The sequence below is a fragment of the Gorilla gorilla genome, chromosome 12 (genome assembly GCF_029281585.2).
Source record: "Gorilla gorilla gorilla isolate KB3781 chromosome 12, NHGRI_mGorGor1-v2.1_pri, whole genome shotgun sequence".
Classification (NCBI taxonomy): domain Eukaryota; kingdom Metazoa; phylum Chordata; class Mammalia; order Primates; family Hominidae; genus Gorilla; species Gorilla gorilla.
Window position 1 is genome coordinate 130969905 of NC_073236.2, and position 27423 is coordinate 130997327.

Consider the following 27423-nt stretch of genomic DNA (forward strand, 5'->3'; position numbering starts at 1 on the left):
TCCCTTCATAGGTAAACACTTCAGTGACTTCAGTGATTGTCATTTTCATGTCAATTATGTAGGCATTCCCAGACAGTATGGTTTATTGCTTGCTTTTTGGAACTTTTTGTGAAGTACATTTATATGTTGTATATATTCCTCTGAATTGACTTGAGATGTATGGTTTCTTCTAGAAATTATAGTTTCTTCATCTTCGTTGTTCTGTGTGATTTCCCATTGTATAGATAAACCAGAATATATTTAGCCATTTTGCTGTTAAAGGTTTTATTTTTCCTTGGCATTTGGCCATTATGAACAACATTGTATTGAACATTCTTGTACATGCCTCTCCTAGTCCCCATGTTAGACACATGGGTATTGGAGTGCTCTGTCATGGGTAGGACTATTTTCAATCCTGTAAGAAAATACTGAATTTTTTTCTAAAGCACTTGTTGACCACGTATGAGAAATCCCATTGCTCTGCATTGTAGTCTGCATTTGGTATTGTGACACTAAACTTTTGGCAATCTGGTGGATGTGTTATGATGTCTTATTTGGCTTTGTTTTATCTCATAAAGATGTAAAAAATGGTTCTTTCCTTTGCCTTTGGGCCCTATCATCTTTACTTAACTTTGAAGTTGGTTTGTGGCTGCGAGGTTGGTTGATGAGGACTCTTGTTTTCCAAATGTAGCTGCACATAAGTTTTGCCTGGGAAATTAAAAACAAAAAAAATAATTCAAGGTCTCATTTCAGACTGGGGAATAAAAAGTTACGGAGCTAGAATCCAATAATCTGTTTCTAACTAGCTGTCAGATGATTATTACACAGCTAAACTTCCACAGATAAGATTCCAGCACAGGGCGCTTGAAACTGAAGGTTGTTCTGTCTGTCTATACTATGTCTTCTTAGTCTGTTGAGTATTTGGCAGTCAAAACACACCTCAATTTGGAATAACCACATATAAGTGCTCATAGCCACATGGGGCCAGTGACTATTACATTGAACAATGCAGATCTGTTCAGAAAATTGCTCAGCAATAAGTGTATAGTTTGATACGCATTTTGAACTTTGATATACACTTTGATCTTTCACATCAGGTTGTATACTTCACGCCTCCTCACTCCCCTTTCCATCAATGCAGGGTCTCACAAAGACTGGCTGTTCACCTTGGGAGGGACTAGTTAAGAATATGTTATCAAAAATCCGTTAATATTATTTTTAAAAATTAGAACATAATTTGCAGTGAGCCGAGATTGCACCACTGCACTCCAGCCTGGGCGACAGAGCGAGACTCCGTCTCAAAAAAAAAAAAAAAAAAAAAAAAAAAAAAAAAAAAATTAGAACATATTTTGTATTCCATCAGTAGAGTTGTGGATGTAACAATTGATTTTTTGGGGCTGTTTTTATTGATTTGTTGAAGATTGTAATCACTTTGCGCTATATTGAAATTTAAGGTTTTTTTACTCCAAAATTATTATAGGTTAATTTTTGGCTTAGTGTAGAATGCTTAATTCTGATGTGGAGATAATTAACAAGCTTTTGTTGGGCGTGTGTGGCAGTTGATGGGCTTGTGGCTAGTGGCTATCATATTGAACAGTGCAGATCTTTTCAGAAGATTGCTCAATTACATATAAGTGTATGGTTTGATATGCATTTTAAATACCCTAGAAACTCCTTTCTCGTGTTCTAGTAAGAGGGAGGAAATTTAAAGCATATAAAGCTGGAGAAAATATAACAATCTTTTGTGGAGACAGAATGTAAATTTGTGGATAACATTTTTGTATTTTTTAACCACGTGTTAATTAAAGTGTAAGCACCCTTAGTAAAAATTTAAAAATGATAAGATCAGGTTCAACTTGGGAACTAAAAGAAAAAAGTGTAAGATGGAGATCGCAGAGGTTGAGGTCCCACATCTGCCATACTTGCTGTTTCCTTTTAAAGTAGAGATAACACTGATCTCACATGAGCATTGAGGATACCTTAGGTTTCGGGAAATGTAATAAAATTTATTACACAGGAATGGAAAATGTTAGCACTGGGAGTGCTAAGGTATTTGGTTTAAGTAGGAAATAGGTATAGATAAATGTTTTAATGCCGTAAGTGGAAAATTCAGAATTCCTGGTTTCTCTTACTCAATGATATAATTACACTTGAACTATTTTCTGTTTTTTAAAAAAACTAAACCAAGAAGTGCATTGATGCGCATCCATGTATTCGTGTAATACAGTTGTATGTATACTGCAAAAATAAAAAGCTAAAGAGCTCACAGACCGTAAAGGAAATCACTATTGGAAAAGACACCATAAACAAAGATACAAGACTAAGCCGTAGACTGAGAGAGATGCTATTTGCAAAAGATCAGTTTCAGATATATAAAGAATTCTTTTTAAAGAAGTCAATGAGAAAAAGACAAGCTGATAGAATAATGGGCAAAGGATATAAAGGGAAAACTAAATGTCCAATAGACATAAGAAAAATGTTCATCCTGGCTAGTAATCAGGAGAAATACACATTTAAAAAATAGAGAAATAATGTTTTATATTTATTAGCTTGGCAAAAATTAGTAGTCTGACAGTACCAAGTGTTGTCAAGAATATGGAGCAGTGGAACTCACATTGCTGATAAATAATTAGGAGAGCAATTTAGCAATACTTAGTCAAGTGGATGTTGCTTGACTTGGAGGTTCTACTCTGGGTGTTAACACAATGAAATATAATACACAAGATGAGTAAGGTAGAGCCATGTGTATCAACATAGATAAATGTCAGCAATGTAATATTAAGTGAAAAAAATTGCAGAAGCTTACGTTCAGTTTTACACCATTTTTAGTTTAAAATATTCAAAGCAATACAATATGTAAAATACACAAGTAGCAAAAGTATAAAAATATGCACGAGAATACTGCAGCAAACTTAAGGCTGGTAGTTACTCTTTGTGGGAGGGGTGGAAGGAATAGGGCCAGAGGAGGGGTTTGCACAGGAGGCTTCATTGTACGTGTAGTATTAGAAATACTGGAATATTTCAAGTCCCTGTCGTTCTCCATTACCTCCTTCCTAGAGGTGACAGCATCTAGTGGTTTAGTGTCTAGTGTTTCTGGGCCTGTGCATATGGAAGTAGAATAGCATGGGCTCTGGAGTAAGGGTACCTGATTGTGCAAGGTGGCTGTGATTATTACATGAACCCCTTCTTGTAAAGCACAGTGCGCTGCACTGCCTGGCACACATCTGGTATCTACTGAGCACCTACAGTTAGTGAAGTATGGTATATATAAATGGACTATATGGACACTATATTAATGTGTAGCACATAGTAAAAGCATAGTAGGCTCATAATTACAGAATAAATGCATATTTAATAAATGAATGTATATACATAGTTTGGATTTTTCTTCTACAACTCGTAACTTTCACTTACTAGTATTTCTTGGTAATCTTCCATATCAAAATATACAGATTTATATAATTATTTTCACCGCATTTTAAAAAATCTAATTTTAATTTTTAGTTTCAGGTTGGGTGTGGTGGCTCATGCCTATAATCCCAGCACTTTGGGAGGCCAAGGCGGGTGGATCACTTGAGGTCAGAAGTTCAAGACCGCCTGACCAACATGGAGAAACCCCATCTCTACTAAAAATACAAAAATTAGCCGGGCGTGGTAGTGCATGCCTGTAATCCCAGCTGCTTGGGAGGCTGAGGCAGGAGAATCACTTGAACCCAGGAGGCAGAGGTTACAGTGAGCTGAGATCGTGCCACTGCACTCTAGCCTGGGCAACAAGAGCAAAACTGTCTCAAAGAAAAAAAAAATTAGTTTCTTTTTGTGACTTTCCGGTTAGTTTTTTCCCTCCCCCTGCCCCCCCGCCTCAATTTTTTTTTTTGAGACAGGCTCTCACTCTGTCGCCTAGGCTGGAATGCAGTGGCGTGATCACAGCTCACTGCAACCTTGACCTCCAAGGCTCAAGCAATCCTTCCACCTCACCTCCCCAGTAGCTGGGACTACTGGTGTGCACCACCATGCCCAGCTAATTTTTGTATTTTTTTGTAGAGATGGGGTTTCACCATGTTGCCCAGGCTCAAACTCCTGGATTCAAGTGATCTTCCTGTCTTGGCCTCCCAAAGTGTTGGGATTGTAGGTAGGAGCCACCTCGCTCGGCCCTGATCTTTGAACTGATGTTTATCTTTCTCCTACTGGCTTTTAGGAGTTCTTTCTACCTTTTGAATACTAACTCTTTGTTACGTATCCCATGTGTGTATATAGGTTCTTTTTCCTTCCACATTGTTACTTAGGATGTTTTTAGTTTTTTTGTTGTTGTTGTTTTGTAGAAGTTTTTAATTTTTATGAGTAAATCCATTCAATATATAAAATTTATATTAAATTATTGTTATATCACATAAGATTATAATCTCTTACATTCTTGTCTAGGATATATATGTATATAGTTTTAGTTTTCATAGCTAGGTTATGCTGCAGTAATAAACTATCTCCAAATCTCACAGGCTCAAAACACCAAAGGTCCCTCTTGCTACTTGCCCACTCATGGACTGGCAGGGTAATTTGCACCTCAGCATTTCTGGAACATTGCAGATAGAACAACTCTGAAGATTCTTGTTCTGGCAGTTAAGTGTTCTGGCCGAGAAGCAACACACATCACTTCTGCTAACAATTCACCAACCAAAACTTGTCCCCACAAGGGACTAGGAAATACATCCTCTGTCTACCCAGAAGGAGAAGAGAATCAGATATAGGTGACTGGTACTAAAGACCATCACAGTTGTTTATGGACCATTATTCTGTTTGGGGTTTGTTTTTAAATGTGGTAGGCAGTATAATGCAGTGGTCAGGAATTCAAATTCTAGATCTAGACTACCTGATTTGTAATGAGTTACACTAGTTAAACTGTTTCAGTCTCGGTAAATGGAGATAATAGTAGAGTTCTCCTCATAGGGTTATTGTGAAGATTAAATAGATTATAAATGTAAGCTGCTTAGAGTGTTGTGTCAGCTTGGGTCCTCTGAGGAGCAGGTGCCAAGGAGCAATTAGATGAGCAAATGATGAGCTGGGGAAGTTGTCTATGAGACAGTGCTCTGGGGAGCTGGCAGAAGAAGGGAGAGCTGCGGACTGCAGGACAGTCCCCTCTGGAGGAGAGGGGGAAGGAAGGAAGACTGGGCAGGGGGAGGCACAGGCTGTAGGGAGTATGGCCTTGGCATGAATCTGGGCAGGGAGCCTGGCTGTGGAGAAGTGAAGTTCTAAGGAGGTCCCAGCATGGCCTTGGCATGAGCCTGGTGATGGGTATCAAGTGTGCTGCAGATGATGCTGTTGGTCAGTTATGCCCCCTGCGGGTGGAGATTTGAGGGGTGTGTACTCATACCTGCCACATAAGCACACGATTAATATTAACAGCGTGGCTTATGAAACGGGAGTGTAACTTGGTTTTTTCCAAAAGGAAAACCAGTTACCCCAGTTACATTAATTGGATAATCTAGGTTTGTTTTTCCTACTGATGGGAAATATCTAGCTTTTTTTTTTTTTTTTTCCCTACTGATGGGGAATGGAAATGCTGCTTCTCTGTAGATGTGAAATGCTCTATTTGTGTAACAGTCCCCTGTGGATGGCCCTGTGCATGTGTGCTCTGACAGTGTGTAGTGGATCTTCATGTGTGCCTAAGCCTCTTGTGCTTTTGTGCACTTTATCTGGGGTAAAGTTGTAAATGTTCAGTTTCTTGGTAAAGGATATTATGTTTTAAGTTTTGGTGGCCATTGTCCAATTTTCTTTAAAGAGCTGCCCCAAGTTACAGTCAGATTAACAGTGTAGAGCACCAGCTTTCTCATGTCCCCAGCAGCACTGAGAGGCGGAAGACAGTGCCTCACTGATGGTTTATTTCACACTTCGTTACTTATGGTTGAGAGAGAATATTTTTCAGATTTTATTGGACATTGATATTTGTAAATTGTTCATTCCTTTTGCCCAGTTTTCTATTGAGTGGTTCATAGTTTCTCATGGATATCCAAGAGTTCTGGATATGTAGAGGTGGAGGGTCAATCTCATCACTTCCTTGTTTTAAAAATCTTCCATGGTTTTGTCATCACTACGGGCTCAAACGCTGTGGTGTGGCATACAAAGCCCTCACTTCTGAACCACTCCGCTTCCAGCCTCATCTCCCATGATCCCTGGCCACGTGGTGCGTTTGCACTTTCATGTCCAAGTGCTTCCTTCATGTTATTTTCTTCCTTAAAATGCCCTTTCCCTTATTGTCCAACAGAGTGCTTCTCACACCTTGAGGATCATAAGAACCTGTGTTTCCATTTTATTTTTTATACATATTTTTGGGCCTATCTCCCCAAAGATTTTGATTCAGTGTCCAGTGTGAGGCCTGATCTCATTTTCTTTATCTGAACGATGACAATGTTGAAAAGAGATGATTTCAAAGATTCTGTAAAATCCTGTATGTGTGTGGTCCTCGACATATTCTTTCTTGGAAAGAATCATACTTTGTCTTGTAATGTATGAATAGACTGATATGGAATGGGGGAGGGGAAGCTGCCCCCTCCTATGGTTGTGGAGATCAGCGGGATTGGGAAATGCTGCCCGCCCTGCTTGCCCCTCACATCCTTTGTGGCAGGCACCCCTTCAGGCTTGCTCTCTTGTGGTGTCTTGAAGGATGTTCTATATAACCATTAAAAAGACTCTGATGTTGGGTTGACGTTCCTTCTGTATATGTTTATGTTTTCCATTAGGTTCTAAAGTCATCCTGAGCTAGGACTGGGACTCATGCATGTTTAGATTTCCCATGTTTGCCCATAGTAGATGCTCAGTAAATTTTTGTTATAATAATTAAATTAGGAGCTATCTGAAAAAGAAAGAAATAAGAGATATTTGAAACAAAGTTTTAAACTGTAAGAAGCCGTGTAGATGTGAGTAGTTAATATGAAGAACACAAATTTTTCCATTCTATTCACTTTTTGCTTAATTAAAAAAAATGCCATTAGAACCCTTTAGAAGGCAGGAAGTATTAGAACCTTTTGGAAAGACATTTTGCTTTTATTGAGTCTGTTTTAAAGAACAATTGTTTCTTAGACAGTGTACGACAACGTTCTACTGTTTTTCTCCTTGATATGCGAGAAAGAGAACATACTTGTCTGTGTCTTTAGGCAGAGATATTTCTATGGGTCTACGGAAATAGCTACATGTAGATAGTGTGATTTGTTCACAATTTAGGTGCCTGAAACACTGATTGTTTTGTTATGTATTTTTTTTGCAGGTTCCTAATGTCAATGGATTTTTTCCTTTATTTATAGACTTTAAGGCCTATTATTCCTAAGATTCTATGAGAATATGTTTCATAAGGGAGAAATGGAGATTTTGGCCAGGTGTGATTATTCATGCCTATTATCCCAGCACTTTGGGAGGCAGAGGCAGGCAGATTGTTTGAGCCCAGGAGTTCAAGACCAGCTTGAGCAACATAGTGACACTTTGTCTTTACAAAAAAATGCACAAATTAGCTCGGCATGGTGGTGTGTGCCTGTAGTCCCAGCTACTTGGAAGGCTGAGGTGGGAGAATTGCCTGAGCCCGGGAGGTAGAGGCTGCAGTGAGCTGTGATTTCACCACTGCAGTCCAGCCTGGGCCACAGAGCAAGACCCTGTCTTAAAAAAAAAAAAGAAAGAAAAAAAGGAAATGGAGATTTTTCTCCAGTCTATCTTTACATACCATGAGAGATTCTTATTTTCAGTCTTTTTATTTGGAGGGAAGAGAGCAGCAGCAGTCTTACCAGAGTGTATTTCACTTCTATAAGTCAAGAACAGTTTAGTTCCTAGTGAACTATAAGGAAATTTAAAAATTGAGGTTGGTGGACTTGAGCTTTTCGAAGGCTGCTTTGTCCCTTATCTAATTCATTCCTTCCCCTTGGGAGCCAATCCTTGAGATGCCTCAGAGCTCAGCTACAGTGGTGATGTTTAGGCCACAGTAGATTCCCCTTTACTCCTATTGCCATAGACTGTCCTGCATCCCACCAGATCCTCCAGGCCCTGGTGCCCTTATAGTCTCAGGGAACTTGGGGACATTGACCCCTCCCAGAGCTTTTGCGAAGAAATTTAGTGCTCCTCTTTTTCACGGGTTACAGGGTTCCCTCAGTCATTAAAACAAGTTTCTCTTCCCTTTAACCGATAGGTGCCCTGGGCTTTTTGTTTCTGTGTCTGCAAACCAGTGTCAACCAGATTTTTCCAGGTGTCCTTCTACACCTCTCCCCACGTGGCCACACCTGTCTCCTGCCAGGTCTAGCAGAGACAGTATTGGTGGGCATTGGCCCATCGCTTGGAACTTGAGGCTCATCCTTGGGATTTCCCTCAATTTTTGTTTTTGTTTTGTTAACTTGGAAGGTCAATTTTTGTGTAACCTTGGTGTTTTTGTCCTGAGAATTTCAATGTAACATGATATGAAAAATTCAGGTCTGTGTTGCTAATACAAAATTTTAATTTTTCTTTACAGGTCAACTTTGTAGTGTGCCAACTCTTTGCCTTGCTAGCAGCCATTTGGTTTCGAACTTATCTACATTCAAGCAAAACTAGCTCTTTTATAAGACATGTAGTTGCTACCCTTTTGGGCCTTTATCTTGCACTTTTTTGCTTTGGATGGTAAGTAATTATTTTGATCCTTTTAAAATGAAGACTATTTGGATGTATTTGAGAATTGAGTGTGTGGAAAGATACATTATGTAGGGTTTTGTTCTTATATTTACTTAAAAAGTTTTTTCTCCAGGCCAACTTTCATATTTTTATTTTTGAAACAAAAAATAACGAATGGGAAATGGGCTCGCTCTCTCTTTAGTCTTAGAGGAAAATTTACTATTTATAATTTGTGGAAAGACAGATGAAAAGGATATAAAGGCGTTTGATTCTGTCATGAGTAGTTCTTTACACCTATTTTGCAAATCTTTTATACTGACAGAAAAGCCATTTAAATGTGTTTTTGTTTGTTTGCCTGTTTTTTCTCTGGGCAAGTAGCTTTTAAGAGCCTGATAAAGACTATTGATAGAATTTTATTGCCATTTTTTAGATTCTGCCATTAGCAAAAAGAGGCTTTTTGTTTGTTCATTTGTCTGTTCTTCCTGGGGAAGAATTATTTATGATGGAAAGCTTTTATTTCTGACTTTTCAAATGGATGTTGGTGTTTTCTTTCATTAGGTCTCTTTCTCAATCCTCAGGGATACTCCGAGAGCCTTAAATACAGAAATACTGTACTTCCTGTTTGTTACAGGAAGTAACAAACAAATGTTAGCTGTGCATGCTGAAGAAATCAGAAGGGCACATTGTCTTGGCAAAACAGCAGAAACTCTCAGCGGCAGTCTCTTTGTGGTCTCTTCCTGAGCTTGCTTTCTTACGTGAGCGCTTGTGCTGCATGCTCATCTGCTATAGTGTTCGCCATTCACAGTGAAGGACTTCTAGGCTTGCTCTTTTGCAGATTGTTGTTTGATATCAGAATTCCCTGAGAGGTTGAAAATGCACTCACTTGGTCTGTGCCTTAGTAGTTTCTGTTGTGGAGTGTAGAATCTGTGGGACTTTGATGATGCTTCTGTGTTTGTTCTAGGATGTTGTTTTTGATAGTTATGAGGATTGGAATACACTGATATTTCTTAATCTAATTTTTGCCTGTGGCAATTGCAAGTGTTTCCTAGAAACTCATGAAAAATTAATTAGGGACAATTTATTCAGTCTCTGCCATATTACCTGTGCTAGGCACTGCCCTGGTAGATAGTGGTTAGTATTGAGATTTAAATATGACCTCTTAAATAAGACCCAAGTCTGGTCTTTTTTGCTTCATTGACATCACATTTATGTCATCACAGTTTTTTAAGGTTTCTCAGGTGATACTATTTAAACTTTTCATAAATCATGCCATGGAGTAGTGTATATTTTTCAAACTTTTGATTATGGTGCTTTTCAAACACAAAGGTACAAAGAACAATATAGTGAGCCCTCATATGCCCATCACTCAGCTTCAACAATTATTAAAATTCCACCATTCTTGTTTTATCCTTTCTCCAACGTATTTTTGTAGAGTATATTAAAGTATATCCCAGTCTATACATTTCATCCACAAATAACTTTGATATTCAGTATATATTTGTGTAGCATATTTTCATAATGCATTGGGAAGGGCTTGTAGTTCATATTGGCCAACTCCAGGGGACACCATTCACTCTGTGGTCTATGGAGACAGAATAGAAGATAAAAATATAAACAGTATCTCCTACAGTTGTGTAACATGGAGGTACTGCCAAAGATGAGGAGGCATCTCTTTACCTAGAAATCTTTTACTGAGGAAGTGTTCTCTTGCTGCGAAGTCTTCTTGGATGCCTTATAACACAATGTCACAAGTAACCCGACATTGTTAATGTCAGGTAGTCTGAAGTACTTCAAATTATATGTGATAACCAGGATTTCTTATTTTTTCAATTTTTTAAGACAAGGTCTCACTTTGTTGCTCATGCTGGAGTGCAGTGACATGATCATAGCTCACTGCAGTCTCAACCTCCTGGGCTCAGGTGATTGATCCTCCCACCTCAGCCTCCTGGGCAGCTGGGATTACAGTTGTGTGCCACCACACCCGGCTAATTTTTTGTAGAGGTGGAGTTTTGCTATGTTGTCCAAACTGGTGTTGAACTCCCAGACTCAAGCAGTCTGCCCAGCTCGACTTCCCAAAGTGTTGGGATTACAGGTATGAGCCACTGTGCCCAGCCAGGATTTTTATTTTTATTTTTCAAATGAGTTCTCTATTTTTTTCTTAAAGGAGAAAGCTTTCTGTATTCTTTCTTTGGAAAGAGGGATTGTTTATGCCTCTGTACCATGTGTAAGATAACTCTTTGCTAACTGGAATTAACTAATAGGGATATATTCTTTTGATTTGCATTTCAGTACTTTCTTTTGTAGGCTCAAAGGCAATCGTATCTGCTATTGATTTTGACAACTTCCCTTTTGGAAAACATGTTAGTACTCTGTAAATATACAGGCATGCCTCAGAGATGTTGCAAATTTGATTCTAGACCCCCATAATACAGTGAATATTGTAATAAAGCAAGTCACACAAACTTTTTTGGTTTCCCAGTGCATTTAAAAGTTATATTTACCCTATATTCTAGTCTATTAAGTATGCAATATAATTATGTCTAAAAAAACAATGTACATACCTTAATTGAAAAATTTTTTATTGGTAAAAAAATACTAAGGATCATCTGGGCCTTCAGTGGGTTGTAATCTCTTTGTTGGTAGAGTGTCTTGCTTTGATGTTGATGGCTGCTCACTTATCAGAGTGTTGTCTGCTGAAGGTTTGGGTTGCTGTGGCAAATTCTAAAAATAAGGCAACAATGAAGTTTACCATAGTGATTGACTCTTCTTTTCACAAAAGATTTCTCTGTAGCATGTGATGCTGTTTGACAGCCTTTTACCCACAGTAGAACTTTCAAAATTGGAGTCAAACCCTGCTGCTGCTTTATCAACTAAGTTTATGTAATATTCTAAATTCTGAATTAAAATTACAGTCCAAGATGGCTGATTAGAGACTTTCAGTGTTCCTCAGCCACTTGGAAATAGCACGATAGTACATAAAGATCAACTCTCTGAGCTTTAATTCAAAAGGAAAACAGGAATTCACCAGAATTGTGAAGGACACCCCAGATCCTGAAGAGAATGCTGGCAAACAGCCCCCGTGATAGCATCCAGTTGATAAAAGTGAGTGAAGCCCCAGTGTGTGAGAGAGGCAGGGAGACCTTCTCTATGACTCACCTTTCCACTGGGGATCTGAGCAACCCAGTCTGAGGGAGAGCACTTTGTTTCTCCCAAGCCCTGGAGCCAATTTGGGGAGAGGGTTGGAGACGCTGTGAAGGACAGACATCGTGAAAAGCTGCAGACATTCTCCCAGACCTGGGATGGAGAACAGGACACCATTTTTAATCCAGGCACGTATGAAGCCAGCCATTCCTTGGTGACTCAGCAGCATGGCAGTGTAGGCATTTCAGTCTTGGGCCAGAGATTAGAGCACCTGCCCTGGAGTGGTGTAGGGGCCTCCATAGCCAGAATTGTGGAAAGCACCTCAGCTGTAGGGCTAGAATTGTGCTTTCCTCCATTGCAAGCCTGGGGCAGGAGGAGAGCTGCTAAGTTGCAGTTTCTCCTGGGCAGCAACACTTGCAGCCAAGGCCAGCTTGGCGACCTGGAACTGATCCACCTGTGTCATTGTTGGGTGCCCCACTCTGCTCTACTGATACTGTGGTATGACAGGGCCGCCTCTGCTCCACCTCCAGGCAGAAATCCAGACATTTGGAGCACCTGTTTGCCTGGACCAGCAGACTGAGCCACCCCACCCCTCCTGGACATAGATCGTGGTGCAGTGAGGCTCTCTCTGCTCCACACCCAGGCAAATCTACAGGCATTCAGAGCATCTGCTTGTCTGGTTCAGCAGCCTGAGCCACCCCAGTCTTCCTGGACATAGACTGTGGTTCAAGGGTATCCTGTCTGTTCCATGCCCAGGCAGATTTCCAAGCATCTGGAATGGCAACTCTTCTAGATTAGAAGTTTAAGCCATCTCCCATTCCTGTGTAGAGAACATGGAGCCCAGATGGTTTCCCAGCTGCATGCCTAGGCACAATCCTGCATTCTTGGTGGCTGCCCTCTGGATTCTCCCTAGCGCCACAGACTTGGCGCTAGTGTCTGTGCCTGCCACTGGGGTATCTGTAGGCCAACCTGCTCTGTTTGGCCCTGCTCTTTGTGGCCCCTGCCCCCCAGGGCTGAGCAGGGAGCTCAGACCACTATATACTCCACAAACCAGCTTATTGCCTGAGGCAATAGAGAGCTTCTGCCAGTAAACAAGGATCAAGTATATACGCAGCTATGTTGGCTGCAGCCGGCTTTCACCTATAAGCACCATCTGTGGGCTTGTAGGTTGAACTCCACAGCCTGATATAAAACCTGCCAAAAGAAGTGTATAGGGCTGTAGAAGCAAAGCCCAAAAGCCCTACCTAGCATTCTCTACAGTCACACTCATTAAGAAGGGAGAAAAAGGAAAAAGGAAAGAAGAAATAACATTATAGGGAAGGAAGGAAAAAGAAAAAAATCTTACCTGCATGAAAATAATTACAAAAATTAGAAGTGCCAGCATCTCTAGAACCAGTGCAAGAATTTTGGCATCATGTAGTGACACTGCCAAATGATTGCACTAGATCTCCAGCAATGGACCCTAACCAGAATGGAAACTCAGAAATGACAGATAAAGAATCAAATCATGGATTGTAAGGAAGCTCAGTGAGATCCGAGACAAAGTTGAAAATCAACACAAAGAAACTTCTAAGGCAATCCAGGAAATGAAGGAAGAGATAAACATCTGTAAAAGAAATCAGTCAGAGCTTTTGGAATTGAAAAACTCACTCAAGGGATTTTAAAATGCAATTGAAAGCTTTATCAGTAGACTGGACCAAAAGAATTTCAGAGCTTGAAGACCAGTCTTTGGAACTAACCCAATCAGACAAAAATAAAAAAGAATTTTAATAAATGAACAAAATCTTCAGGAAATATGGGATTATGTAAAGCAACCAAATGTACAAATTATTAGCATTCCTGAGAGAGAAGGAGAAAAAGCAAACAACCTGGAAAATGTATTTGAGGGAATTATTCAGGAAAACTTCCCTAATCTTGCTAGAAGTAGCCATCCATATATAAGAAATCCAGAAAACATCTGCAAGATAGTATACAAAATGATTATCAGCAAGGCATATAGTCACCAGACTGTCCAAGGTCAATGCTAAAGAAAAAAATCTTAAAGGCAGCTCAAGAAAAAGGGCAAGTTATATACAAAGGGAACCCCATCAGGCTAACCTTACAAGCCAGGACAGATTGGAAAGCTATTTTCAGCATTCTTAAAGAAATTCCAACCAAGAATTTCATAACCCACCAAACTAAACTTCTTAAGTGAAGGAGAACTAGACTCTTTTCTAGACAAGCAAGCACTAAGGGAATTTGTTACCATCAGACCAGCCTTAGATCCTTAAGGGAGTTCTAACACAGAAACAAAGAACAATACCTGCTACCACAAAAAACAACATAAATATATAGCCCACAGACCCTGTAAAGCAGCCACACATTAGAAACTACAAAGCAACCAGGTAACAATGTCATGATAGAATGAAAACCTCACATATCAATATTAACTTTGAATATAAATGACCTACATGCTCCACTTAAAAGGCAGAGTGGCAAGTGGAATAAAAACAAAAGACCCATTCTTCTGCGGTTTTCAAGAGCCCCATCTCACACATAATGATATCCACAGGCTCAAAGTAAAGGGTGGGAGAAAGATCTACCATGCAAATGGAAAAAAAAAAAAGCAAAGGTTGCTTGCTATTCTTATATATGATAAAACCGGCAACAGTAAAAAAAAAAAAAAAAAAGGGCGTTACATAATGAAACCTACATGCATAAAATCATAAAATTACATACAACTCTACCTGGATAAAATTACATAAAATCCTCCCTCTCAAGGGTTCAACTCAAGAAGATTTAACTATCCTAAGTGTGTACATGTGCAACATTGGAGCACTTAGATTGATAAGACAGGTACTTCTAGACCTATGAAAAGACTTAGCCACACATTAATAGTGGGGAACTTTAACTCCCACTGACAGCATTAGACAGATCAATGAGGCAGAAAACTAATAAATTAATTCTGTACTTATAGTCATCACTTGACTAGGTGGACCTAATAAACATCTACAGAATACTCCACCCATCCGCCACAGAATATACATTTTTCTCATCTGCACATGGAATGTACTTCAAGATCAACCACCTGCTCAGGCATAAAGCAAGTCTCAATACATTCAGAAAAACTGAAATTATACTATCTATACTCTTGGACCACAATTGAATAAAAATGGAAATCAATACCAAGAAGATCTCTCAAAACCACACAATTACATGGAAATTAAACAATTTGCTCCTGAATTGCTTCGGATAAACAATGAAATCAAAGCAGAAGCATAAAAATTCTTTGAAATAGATGAAAACAGAGACACAATGTACCAAAATCTCTGGGATGCAGCAAAAGCATGTTAAGAGGAAAGTATACAGTGATAAACACCCACCTCAAAAAGTTAGATCTCAAATTAATGATCTAACATCACACCTAGAGGAACTAGAAAAACGAGAACAAACTAACCTCAAAGCTAGCAGAAGAAAAGAAATAACTACAATTAGAGCTGAACTGAATGAAATTGAGACCCAAAAATCCAACCAAAGACTCAATAAAACCAAAAGTTTGTTCTTTAAAAGGATAAAGAGGACCAATAGATTGCTAACTAGATTAACAAAGAGAGAAAATCCAAATAAGCACAATCAGAATTGACAAAGGTGACATTACAACTGATCCCACAGAAATACAAAAAGATCCTCAGAGACTATTATAAACATCTCTGTGCACACAAACTAGAAAATCTAGAGGAAATGGATAAATTCCTGGAAATACACAGTCTCTTAAGATTGAATCAGGAAGAAATTGAAACACCAAACAGACCAATATTGAGTTCTAAAATTGAACCTGTAATGAAAAACCTACCAACCACAAAAAAAGCCCTTGACCAGATAGATTCACAGCTGATTTCTGTTAGATGTATTAAGAAGAGCTAGTGGCAGGGCACGGTGGCTCACACTTGTAATCCCAGCACATTGGGAGACCAAGGTGGGTGTATTATCTGAGGTCAGGAGTTCAAGACCAGCCTGGCCAACATGGCAAAACCCCATTTCTACTAAAAACACAAAAATTAGCCAGGTGTGGTAACACACGTCTGTAATCCCAGCTACTCGGGAGGCTGAGGCAGGAGAATTGCTTGAGCTCAGGAGACAGAGATTGCAGTGAGCCCAGACCATGCCACTGTACTCCAGCCTGGCTGACAGAGTGAGACTGTCTCAAAAAAAAAAAAAAAAAAAAAAGAGCTGGTACCAGTATTCTACTGAAAGTATTACAAAAAAATTGAGGAGAAGGGACCCCTTATTAACTCATTCTGTGAAGCCAGCATCACTCTGATACCAAAACCTGGCAGACACAACAAAGAAAGAAAACTACAGGCCAATATCCCTGACGAACATAGATGCAAAAATACCATAGCAAGCCAAACTCAACAGCACATCAAAAAGTTAATTCACCATGATGAAGTAGGCTTTATTCCTCAGATGCAAGGATGGTTCAACATATACAAATCAATGGTTCACCACATAAATAGAATTAAAAATGAAAACTATATGATCATCTCAATAGATGTGAGAAAAGCTTTCAATAAAATCCAACATCCTGTCATGATAAAAAACTCTTAGGAAAGTAGGCATCAAAGGAACATACCTCAAAATACCAAGAGCCATCAATGATAAGCCCACAGCCAATATCATACTGAATGGGCAAAAACTGGAAGCATTTGACTGGGCGCAGTGGCTCATGCCTGTAATCCCAGCACTTTGGGAGGCCAAGACGGGTGGATCACGAGGTCAGGAGATGGAGACCATCCTGGCTAACACGGTGAAACCCCATCTCTACTAAAAATACAAAAAATTAGCCAGGCATGGTGGCAGGCGCCTGTAGTACCAGCTGCTTGGGTGACTGAGGCAGGAGAATGGCATGAACCCGGGAGGCGGAGCTTGCAGTGAGCCGAGATCACGCCATTGCACTCCAGCCTGAGTGACAGAGCGAGACTCTGTCTCAAACAAACAAACAAACAAACAAAAAACAAACGAAGCATTTCCTTGAGAACAGGAACAAGAGAAGGATGCCCACTCTCACCACTCATGTTCAACATAGTTCTGGAAGTGCTAGCCACAGCAGTTAAGCAAGAGAAAGAAATAAAAGGCATCCAAATAGGAAAAGAAGAAGTCAAACTCTCGGTCTTTGCTGATGATATGATTCTATACTTAGAAAACCCTAAAGACTCCTCCAGAAGGCTGTTAGAACTGATAAGTGATTATAGCAAGATTTCAGGCTACAAGATTGATGTATAGAAATCAGCAGCATTTCTATATAGTAATAATGTTCAAGCTGAGAGCCAAATCAAGAATGTAATCTCATTTACAATAGCCACACAGAAAAAAAAAATACCTAGGAATACATCTAACTAGGGAGGCGAAAGATCTTTACAAGGAGAGCTTCAAAACACTGCTAAAAGAAATCATAGATGACACAACAAATGGAAAAACCTCTCAGCTTATGGATTGGAAGAGTCAGTGCCACTAAAATGGCCATACTGCCCAAAGCAATTTCTATCAAACTGCCAATGTCATTTTTTACAGAATTGGAAAAAACTATACTAAAATTCATATGGAACCAAAAAAGAGCCCAAATAGCCAAAGCAATCTTAAGCAAAATGAACAAAGCTGGAGGCATCATACTACATGACTTAAAACTATACTATAAGGATACAGTAACCAAAACAGCATGATACTGGTACAAAACAGACACAAACCAATGGAACAGAATAGAAGACTGCAAAATAAAGCCACACACCTACAGCCATCTAATTATCAACAAAATTGACAAAAATAAAGAGTGGGGAAAGGACTGCCTAGTCAATAAATGGTGCTGGTATAATTGGCTAGCCATATGCAGAAGAATGAAACTGGACCCCTACCTTTCACCATGTACAAAAATTAACTCAAGATGGATTAGAGATTTAAATGTAAGACCTCAAACTGTAAGAACCCTGAAAAAAAAAAAAAGCAAGGAACATCATTTTATCTGGGCATTGACCTTGGGAAAGGATTTATGACTAAGTCCTCAAAAGCAATTGCAACAAAAACAGAAATTGACAAGTGGAACCTGATTAGAACCAAAAAACTTCTGCACAGCAAAAGAAACTCAAGAGTAAACAGACCACCTACAGAATGGGAGAAAATATTTGCTAACTGTGGATTTGACAAAGGTTTAATATCCAGCATCTATAAGGAACTTAAACAGTTGGACAGGCAAAAAGCAAATAATCCCATTAAAAATGGGCAAAAGGCATGAAAAGACACTTTTCAAAAGCAGACATACAAGTGTTCAACTAACATGAAAAAATTACTGCACATTACTAATCATCAGAGAAATGCAAATCAAAACCACAATGAGATACCATCTCATACCAGTCAGAATGGTTATTATTAAAAAGTCAAAACAACGGATATTGGCAAGGCTGTGGAGAAAAGGGAATGCTTCATACAACGTTGGGAAAGTAAGTTAGTTCGGCCATTGTGAAAAGCAGTTTGCAGATTTCTTAAAGAACTTGAAACAACTACCGTTTGACCCAGCAATCCCATTACTGGGTGTATACCCCAAGGAAAACAAATTATTCTACCAAAAAGACACATGCATTTCCCTGTTAATCGCAGCACTGTTCACAATAGCAAAGACATGGAATCAATGTCTTTGCTCATCAGTGCTGGACTGGATGAAGAAAATGTGGTACATATACACCATGGAATACCACACAGCTGTAAAAAGAAGGAAGTCATGCCCTTTGCAGCAACATGGATGGAGCTGGAGGCCATTATCCTATGCAAATTAACATAGGAGCAGAAAACCAAATATTGCGTGGTCTCACTTATAAGTGGGAGCTAAACATTTGGGTACTCATGGACATAAAGATGGCAACAGTAGTCACTGGGAACTACTAGAGGTGGGAGATAAGGAGGGGAGCAACAGTTGAAAAACTAACTGTTGGGTACTATGCTCAGTACCTGGGTGAGGGGATCATTCATACCCTAAACCTCATCATTATGGAATATACCTAGGTACTGCATATGTATCCCCTGAATATAAAATAGAAGTTGGAAAAAAAATTTTTTTTGTTGTTATTTCAACAGTGTTCACAGTATCTTTACCAAGAGTAGACTCCATCTGAAGGAATCACTTTCTTTGCTCATCCATAAGAAGCAATTACTCATCTGTTGAGAAGTTTTATCATGAGATTGCAGTAATTAGTCACATCTTTAGGCTTCACTTCTAGTTTTCTTGCTATTTTCCACCACATCTGGAGTTATTTCCTCCACTGAAGTCTTGAACCCCTCAATGTCATCCATGAGGGTTGGAATCAACCTCTTCCAAACTGCTGCTAATGTTTATATTTTGACCTCCTTCCATGAATCACAGATGTATTTAGTGGCATCTAGAATGGTGAATCCTTTCCAGAAAGTTTTCTATTTAGTTTGCCTAGATCCGTCAGAGGAATCACTATCTACGGCAGCTATAGCCCTACGAAATGTATTTCTTAAATAACAAGACTTGAAAGTCAGAATTGCTCCCTGATCTGCAGGCTGCATAATGGGTATTGTGTTAGCAGGTATGGAAACAACATTAATCTCCTTGTCCACCTCTGTCAGAGCTCTTGGATAATCAGGTACATTGTCAATATGCAGGAATATTTTGAAAGGAATCTTTTTTTCTGAGCAATGGATCTCGACAAGGGGCTTATAATATTCAGTAAACAATGCTGCAGAGCTGCTGTGGTTCAGACTTTGTTTTTCCATTAACAGAGTACAGGCAGAATCGATTTAGTGTAATTCTTAAGGACTCCAGCATTTTTGGAATGGTAAATGAACATTGGCTTCAACTTAAAGTCACCAGCTGCATTAGCCTGTCCTTTGAAGCTTTGAAATCAGGTGTTGACTTCTCCTCTCTAGCTATGAAAGTTCTCTATGGCATCTTCTTCCAGTAGGAGGCTATTTGATCTACACTGAAAATCTTTTGCTTAGTGTAGCCGCCTTCATCAGTGATCTTAGTTAGATCTTCTGGGTAACTTGCTGCAGCATCTAGATAACCTCAGCACTTGCTGCTTCACCTTGGATTTTTATTTCTGGAGGTGGCTTCTTTCCTTAAACATCATGAGCCAGTGTCTGCTAGCTTCAAAATTTTCTTCTCCAGCTTCATCTCTCTCCACCCTACTAGAACTGAAGAGAGTTAGGGTCTTGATCTGGACTAGGCTTTGGCTTAAGGAATGTTTGGCTGGTTTGAGCTTCTGTCCAGACAATTAAACTTTCTCTATATTAGCAGCAATGCTGTTTTGCTTTCTTACCGTTTGTGTGTTCAGTGGAGTAGCACTCTCAGTTTTCTTCCATAACCTTTTCTTTGTATTTACAGCATGACTAACTGGTGCAAGAGGCTTAGCTTTCAGCCTGTCTTGGCTTTTGACATACCATCGTCACTAAGCTTAATCATTTTTAGTTTTTGATTTAACGTGAGAGACATACAACTTTTCCTTTCACTTGAACACTTAGAGGCCATTGTAGGTTAATTAATTGGCCTAATTTCAATAATTGTTGTCTCTCCGGAATGGGGAAGCCTCAGGAGAGGGAGAGAGACAGAGGAAGACAGAGACTGCCGGTCAGTGGAGCAGTCAGAACACACCTATCAATTAAGTTCTTATGTGGGCACAGTTTGTGGTGCCCCCAAACGATTACAGTAGTAATATCAAAGATCGCTGATCGCAGATCACTATAACAGGTAAAATAATATTGAAAAAGTTTGAAATATTGTTGAGAATTACCAAAATACGCCAGAGAGACATGAAGTCTCAGCACGTGCTATTGGAAAAATGGTGCCAAGAGGCTGGCACGATGCAGGGTTGCCACAAACCTTCTAGTTGGAAAAATCTCAGTATCTGCAAAGCACAGTAAGGCAAAGTGCAGTAAAACAAGTCATGCCTGTAACTGATCGTTTACCTGCTTCTCTTTGGTCTTAGCTTTTTTCTTTTAAAACAATCATCTGCAAGTTCCTTTTAAGTGAGAATTAATTTAGACTTTATTTATTTAAATGTTCTTGATAATAACACTATAGGGTAATGGAATAGAGCTTAAACTCTGAAGTCAGGCAAACCTGTATTCCAGTGTGGGTGCCTTGGTCTGGTGGCTGTATGACTTTGGACATGTTATTTAGCCACTCTGAGCTTCACTTTCCTCATCTGTGACATAGAACGAATGATTACTGTGAGAAATAAATCTGTAAAACTACAGAAAGAACATGGCGTGATAGCTAGTCATTACGAACATGGAAAGTTACTCAGAGTCATTCATCTGTTATTACCATCATCCAGAGTGATGCAGATTGGAAATTTTTGTGTTTATCTAATCTCTTTTTTAGCATATATCGTACAGTATTGAAGTAATCTATTTATTCTTTCTCTCTAGACTGGGAGCTCTGTGAGGACATAAACTGTCTCATTGACTTGTATTTCTAGTGTTCAGTACAGTGCCTTTCAGAAGGTAGACATTCAGTAAAGATTAGTGGAACAATTGAAGAGGTGTTTTCAACCTTTTTTTAAACCTGTGCTCTTTTTTTTTTCTAAAAATAAACCTTATGCCTTTAGCGTGACTTGAAATTCAGAAGAGTTAAAATGTGATATCTGAAAACAAACTAACGTTTTGTGACAAAGCATTGTTTCATTTTCAAAGCACTTTTTAGGTAGCTTAAAAGATGATGATCCACAGCCCATGGGGTTCCATTCTACCCGGCTGCATTCCTTAGAGAATCAGCCAGTGGATAAATTGCCCCGAAACAACTTGAGTTTTGATGTCAGTTGGAATATACTGACTAGATAGATGATCTTTGTTTCCTCAGTTCTGAAATTATGAGGGTTGAATGATAATAGACTTTTAACATATCTATCTTTAATTTTTACTTTACTAATAATACTTAATAGTTGAGTGCTTACTACGTGCTAGATAACCCCATCAACGCTTTTAATGTATTATCTCTTAATCCTGAAAAATCTCAAGTGGCCACTGTGTTTATTATGGTCACTTTACCAATGAGAACAAGCAGAGTAGCTCAGTACAGAAAATTAGGAAGAATATCACCAGTGCATTCGTTGAGTGGAAAAGCAACTGAATGCTTGTTGTGGAGGTCAGTGAGATAGAGGTAAATGCAGATTCACTTTCTACTGCTGAACTTGGATTGTTGCAGCAACGAAGGTTTACACAGCAGGAGGCTGCCCAAGTATTATACTGCTCTCCAAAGATGGCCAAACATATCACCTGAATGGCGATGTCAGGAGAGGAGGGGGCACCTTAAGGTGATATGAAGCACCATAGCACTGTTTGAGAAGTAAGACTTGTAGCTTCTAAAGTTATGATATATCCCTCATATTTCAAGAAATTTAACATAGCAAAGGAACACTTTTTTCCCCCAAGAGTCCTCAAAAATGTGTTTTCCGTGTTTAAGATAAGTACCTGTCTTGAGTTCTACTCGCAATTTAAGAAGCCCTTAAGGGTGTTCTAGCAGACCTTGTCACCTTTCGCGCGAAGTCAGAAGTCAGCCAGTGAATTGCTAGTGTTGGCAACACATAAGAGGTAGATCATAAATTTGAAAAGTGTGTGTTTTAATTGTTTTTTAAAAAAGCTTTCTTCTATTTCCTTTTATACTCATTTAGGTTTTTCTGCTTCCTCTGATTATAATCGTATTAAAAAAAGGCCAACATTATTTTCATGTGTGTGTGTGTGTGTGTGTGTGTCAGTCAAACAGATAGACTGACCTATTCTGTACAGTGGGTCAAATAAGTTTCTCCTACAGGCCTGCCTTGGAGACTATTACTGGTTTATAATATTTCTATGGAAAAATGTGTTCAAAATTTTGCATAACTTTTCCACATTGGAGGTGCCTGTTATTCCATAAAGATTAAAAGTTATTTTAATCATAGGTTAACACCCTTAGTAGTAGTTTAAGATTAAAGTAGATTTAGAGGTTCAAGAAAAAAAATAAAGTACTTTAAATTGTGCCTGATGATTCGAAAATTTTATTTTAAATTGTTCATTCCCCCAAAGGGGAAAGAAAGTAGAGAGGGTGTGTGTGCATGCACAGACACGCATAAATTAGGGATAGTTTTGATTGATTTTAGTCACAGACATCCTAATCATGTTTTGCCTGAATTTTGTGAAATGACTAAATTATCTAATTTAATGGTGGATTTCAAGAATATTGGAATATTAGAAAATACCGTGTCATGGGCTGGGCACGCTGGCTCATGCCCGTAGTCCCAGTACTTTGGGAGGCTGAGGTGGGCAGATCACGAGGTCAGGAGTTCAAGACCAGCCTGGCCAACATAGTGAAACCCTGTCTTTACCAAAAATACAAAAAATTAGCTGGGTGTGGTGGTGGGCACCTGTAATCCCAGCTACTCGGGAGGCTGAGGCAGGAGAATCACTTGAACCTGGGAGGCAGAGGTTGCAGTGAGCCGAGATCGCGCCACTGTACTCCAGCCCAGGCAACAGTGTGAGACTCCGCCTCAAAAAAACAAAAGACTGTGTCATGTTAGCCAGGATGTTTGTAGATATGTTACAGCAAATTAAAATTAATGAATTTGATTTATATAAGGAAGTTTATTTGACTTGAGCCATCATGTACTGAGAAGAGTATACACTTTTCTTTTGTAAATTCGAATATTTAGCACTTTTTGTTGTTTTGTCAGTCATATTGTTAAAAAGGTAAAGGCAGAGTACAAAGTTGGTATTGGAGAAACTAGTTTGGGGAAACAACCGATGTTCTGTCAGGACGATCCTGAAATTCGTATTAATTACTTTTTAAAATAATTGTGCCTTGAGTTATGAAGAAAGCTATAATCCCGAGCCACATAATCCCACACAGCTTCCATGCAGCCAGGAGACATGGAGTGCTGGGCACTGGGCATGGCTTTAGGCCTTGTTTCTTCCCCCCAGCTCTTCTGGAGCCTGTGGTATGGGACTCTCTCTTTAGGGTGTCCACAGGATTTTAAGCTCCTGAAGTTTCATTCCTTATTTTTTTTTCTGGGAATATTGTTATGCATAAGTATTTTTTAGCTTAATTCACTTCAGCTTGATGTTTGTGACTTGGCATCCCTCTTCTAATAGTGCTCTTACTTTTTATAGGTATGCCTTACACTTTCTTGTACAAAGTGGAATTTCCTACTGTATCATGATCATCATAGGAGTGGAGAACATGCACAAGTAAGTATTCACTTTGTTCACATGAAAATATATATTTCACTTGAATAGAATTGCATCAAAATAGAATTTTATTTATTACATTAAAAGTAATTATGAATTGTGATAACTTTTTAAAGAAGAATTGTCATAAATACAAAAATAAAATCATTGGTATGCATCATTCTTCTTTTTACTTAAAGCACCGTTGACATTTTGGGATGGATGATTCGTTGACATTCAGTACTAACCTGTGCCTTCTAGGATGTTAGGCAGCATTCCTGGCTTTCACCCCCTAGATGCCAGTAGCACCCCTTGAGCTGTGACAACCATAAATGTTTCCAGATATTTTCACATGTCTCTTGGAGAAGCGAAATTGCCTGCTGTGAAGAACCACTGGCTTAGTCTGTAGGTGATAGCAGTGGAGAGATGCAGTGAACTGAGTAGACTGGAGAGAGAGTTAGAAGGACCGGTAGGAAATAAGGTGTCAAGGATGACTTCCGTGTTTCCAGCTTGAAGAGTAGAGTAGATGGAAGCACTGTCTTCTGAGGTGGGGAGTCCTGAAAGTGGGGAGCATGTTGAAGGTGGCATAGGCATTTCAAGTGGGTATATATTCAGCCCCTAAACAGTGTTTGGTATATAGTAAACACTCAATGAAGTTTTGCTGTGTAAGTGGATGCTGACTTTAAGATATCTGTAAGACATATAAGAGGAGATTGGTAACTAAGACATGTAGTAGGAGCTGGGTAGCTGGGCTAGAGATGGAAATTTGGGAATACAGATGGATAAAATGTACTTGATTGAAAACCCAGGGGCAGAGTCTATTAGCAGATCCTGCTGGGTGTTCTGCAATGTCTGAGCTATGATGTATGACCTAGGTACCATATTTCTGAATTCTGAATCACATATGTCTGCAAGAACTTTGTATAAAGAATCAGACCTATGGCTTTTATTAGTTTTTTTCTAAGTCTCATTCTATTTTGCATTTTCCGTATTTGGCACTGTCAGTCACTACCTCTGTTGTAATGTGTACTGTCTCCTCCATTTCCATTGACATTGCCTGCACTGACTTTTCTTTTTCCTCTGTAAACCAACCCTTACAAGTTCCTGATGTTTTTATTTTAATTTTTATAAGAAGAGAAAGGATATTTAGATGGTGTTTCAGATGAAGCAATTTTTATAGGATTATGACCCTATTTTTTAAAAAACTTGTACCTCTCATGGGTTCAAAGTGATGCTACAATTAATATCTGATGCAAAAGATATTAATCAGGTTTAGATTAGATTAGATTACTGAAAACAGGGGACTTACATACATTTTGGCCAAAGCAAAAGTAATATGCTTTTCAGTTGGAAGGTTAGTAAGTTCATGTTTAGCAATGGAAAATTGTTTCTTTTTCTGAAAGGCAGTTGCAGTCGGTGAAGGTAACTTTGTAATACTTTAGACCTGTACTGCTGAGTACGACAGCCACTAGTGCACATGTGACTGTGTAAGTTTAAATTAATTAAAACTTAGAATTCAGTTCCTTGGTTACACTAGCCACATTTCTTTTTTTTTTTTTTTCCTTTGGGACGGAGTCTCACTCTGTTGCCTAGGGTGAAGTGCAGTGGCACAATCTCAGCTCACTGCAACCTCTGCCTCCCGGGTTTAAGCGATTCTCCTGGCTCAGCCTCCCGAGTAGCTGGGATTACAGGCGCCCACCACCACGCCCGTACACTAGCCACATTTCAAGTGCTCACTAGCCACATGTGGCTAGTGGCTACATTGGACAGTGCAGATAGAGAACATTTCTGTCATTGCAGAAAATGATATTGGATAGTGCTGCTTTAGAGACATACAGTTGTATAAAATTAGTGATGTTACTCTTTTACAGTAAGTATTCAGGGAGATAGTGCTACTTGCTTATATGCTACTGATATTTAGGATAGAATCTTGGTGTTGTAATTTGACACTATTGATGTAGAAGATTAGGGCAGGTAAGTAAGGTTTGCCATGTGAGTAAATTGCTAGGATTGGCAGTAAATAGCAGGTGGATAATTAATTTGAAAAGTACATATTTTAATCTCTTTTTTAGCTCCCTTCTATTCAGCTTATACCCATATATATTTTTCTATGACTTGACTTTTTTACTTTTTTTTCTTATTATCTGAATATGCTCATTTTTTTTTTCCTGCTTAGGCCTTTACAATAATTAAAAATGTTTAATGGGTCAGACCAAATACACTAGATGGGACTTAGAGCATTTTTATGTGTTGTCCAAAGTTATTGTTTATGTCAAATACAATCTGTTTATTTCTTTCAGTCTAGTTTTACATGGTATATATTTCTTACATTACGTTTTAATATATTTCTTTGACTAGCCAGAGTTTAAGTCTTTAAAATGAAAGATTTGAACTTATCTGAGTACTGAACAGTTTTTAAATTCTTGCCTCTCTCTGTTTTATGATTTTTTTTGCTTTATGCTCTTTATGAGATATTCATAATGTAGTTATTGTACTTGCTTTGATTGACCCACGTGTAAATTCAAATATATATATATATATATACACACACACACACACGTATACACACTTTATTTTTGTAATTCCCTTTAATGCCTCTATGGTATGTTTTATTATTCTGATTCATATCTTACCTTTAAAATGTTATCTAGGCCAGGCACAGTGGCTCACGCCTGTAATCCCAGCTCTTACGGAGGCCAAGGCAGGTGGATCACTTGAAGCCAGGAGTTTGAGACCAGCCTGGCCAACATGGGGAAACCCCATCTCTACTAAAAATACAAAAAATTAGCCAGGCGTGGTGGTGCATGCCTGTAATCCCAGCTACTCGGGAGGTTGAGGCAGGAGAATTGCTTGAACTGGGGAGGCGAAGGTTGCAGTGAGCCAAGATCGCACCACTGCACTCCAGCCTGTGCAACAGAGTGAGACTGCATCTCCAAAAAAGAGACAGAGGAAAAAAAAGAAAATGGAAAAGTTCTGTCATTGCAGCATTGACTTTCTTCCTGTTCTCTGCCTTTTATGCCTTAGTACATCCGTTCCTTCTCTTTACATTCCCAGTACCTTGTTTTCTATCCCCCATTAAGACGTAGAAGGGAAGAGGGGGCTGATTGTGTGCCCCATTGGCAGTTTTACTGCTTGAGAGGTGGTGGCCCCTCATTGTATAAGTAAGCAAGCAGAGACTGAGTTGTTAGGTAACTGAGGACGTGTAGCTGGAAAACAGTGGGTATGAACTGGTATCTGTTCTGTTCTGAGCATGCTGTTTTAAGTAATCTAATTTCATTTGACTGAAATTTATTTGCACGATCTGTCACAGGTAATTTGCCCTTTATCACTTTTTATGAAACGAAAAACTATTGCTGTTAAAGGAATTACAGATATCAGCAGACAGAGGAGAATCTTTCTTGAGATATGGGATGAGAAAGTTCAAGTGAGTTTCTTTCTAGTGATTTTGACATCATGTGATGTTTTAGAACCGTTTGCAGAGTTTATTCTGTGTGTGTA

The 27423-nt window shown here is 39.0% G+C and overlaps 1 protein-coding gene across 3 annotated transcripts in view; it reads left to right on the plus strand.

Moving 5' to 3' along the window:
* The window catches only part of MBOAT2 (membrane bound glycerophospholipid O-acyltransferase 2), a 145687-nt gene that overhangs the window by 36513 nt on the left and 81751 nt on the right, over positions 1-27423 (plus strand). For 2 of the 3 annotated variants that reach the window (XM_031008144.3, XM_055377458.2), the window contains exons 2-3: positions 8459-8604; positions 23869-23946. The exons of the other annotated variant lie outside the window; for it this stretch is intronic. In XM_031008144.3, coding sequence (XP_030864004.1) covers positions 8459-8604; positions 23869-23946 — 224 coding nt within the window. The remainder of the gene's footprint in view (positions 1-8458; positions 8605-23868; positions 23947-27423) is intronic. 3 annotated transcript variants of the gene reach the window in all.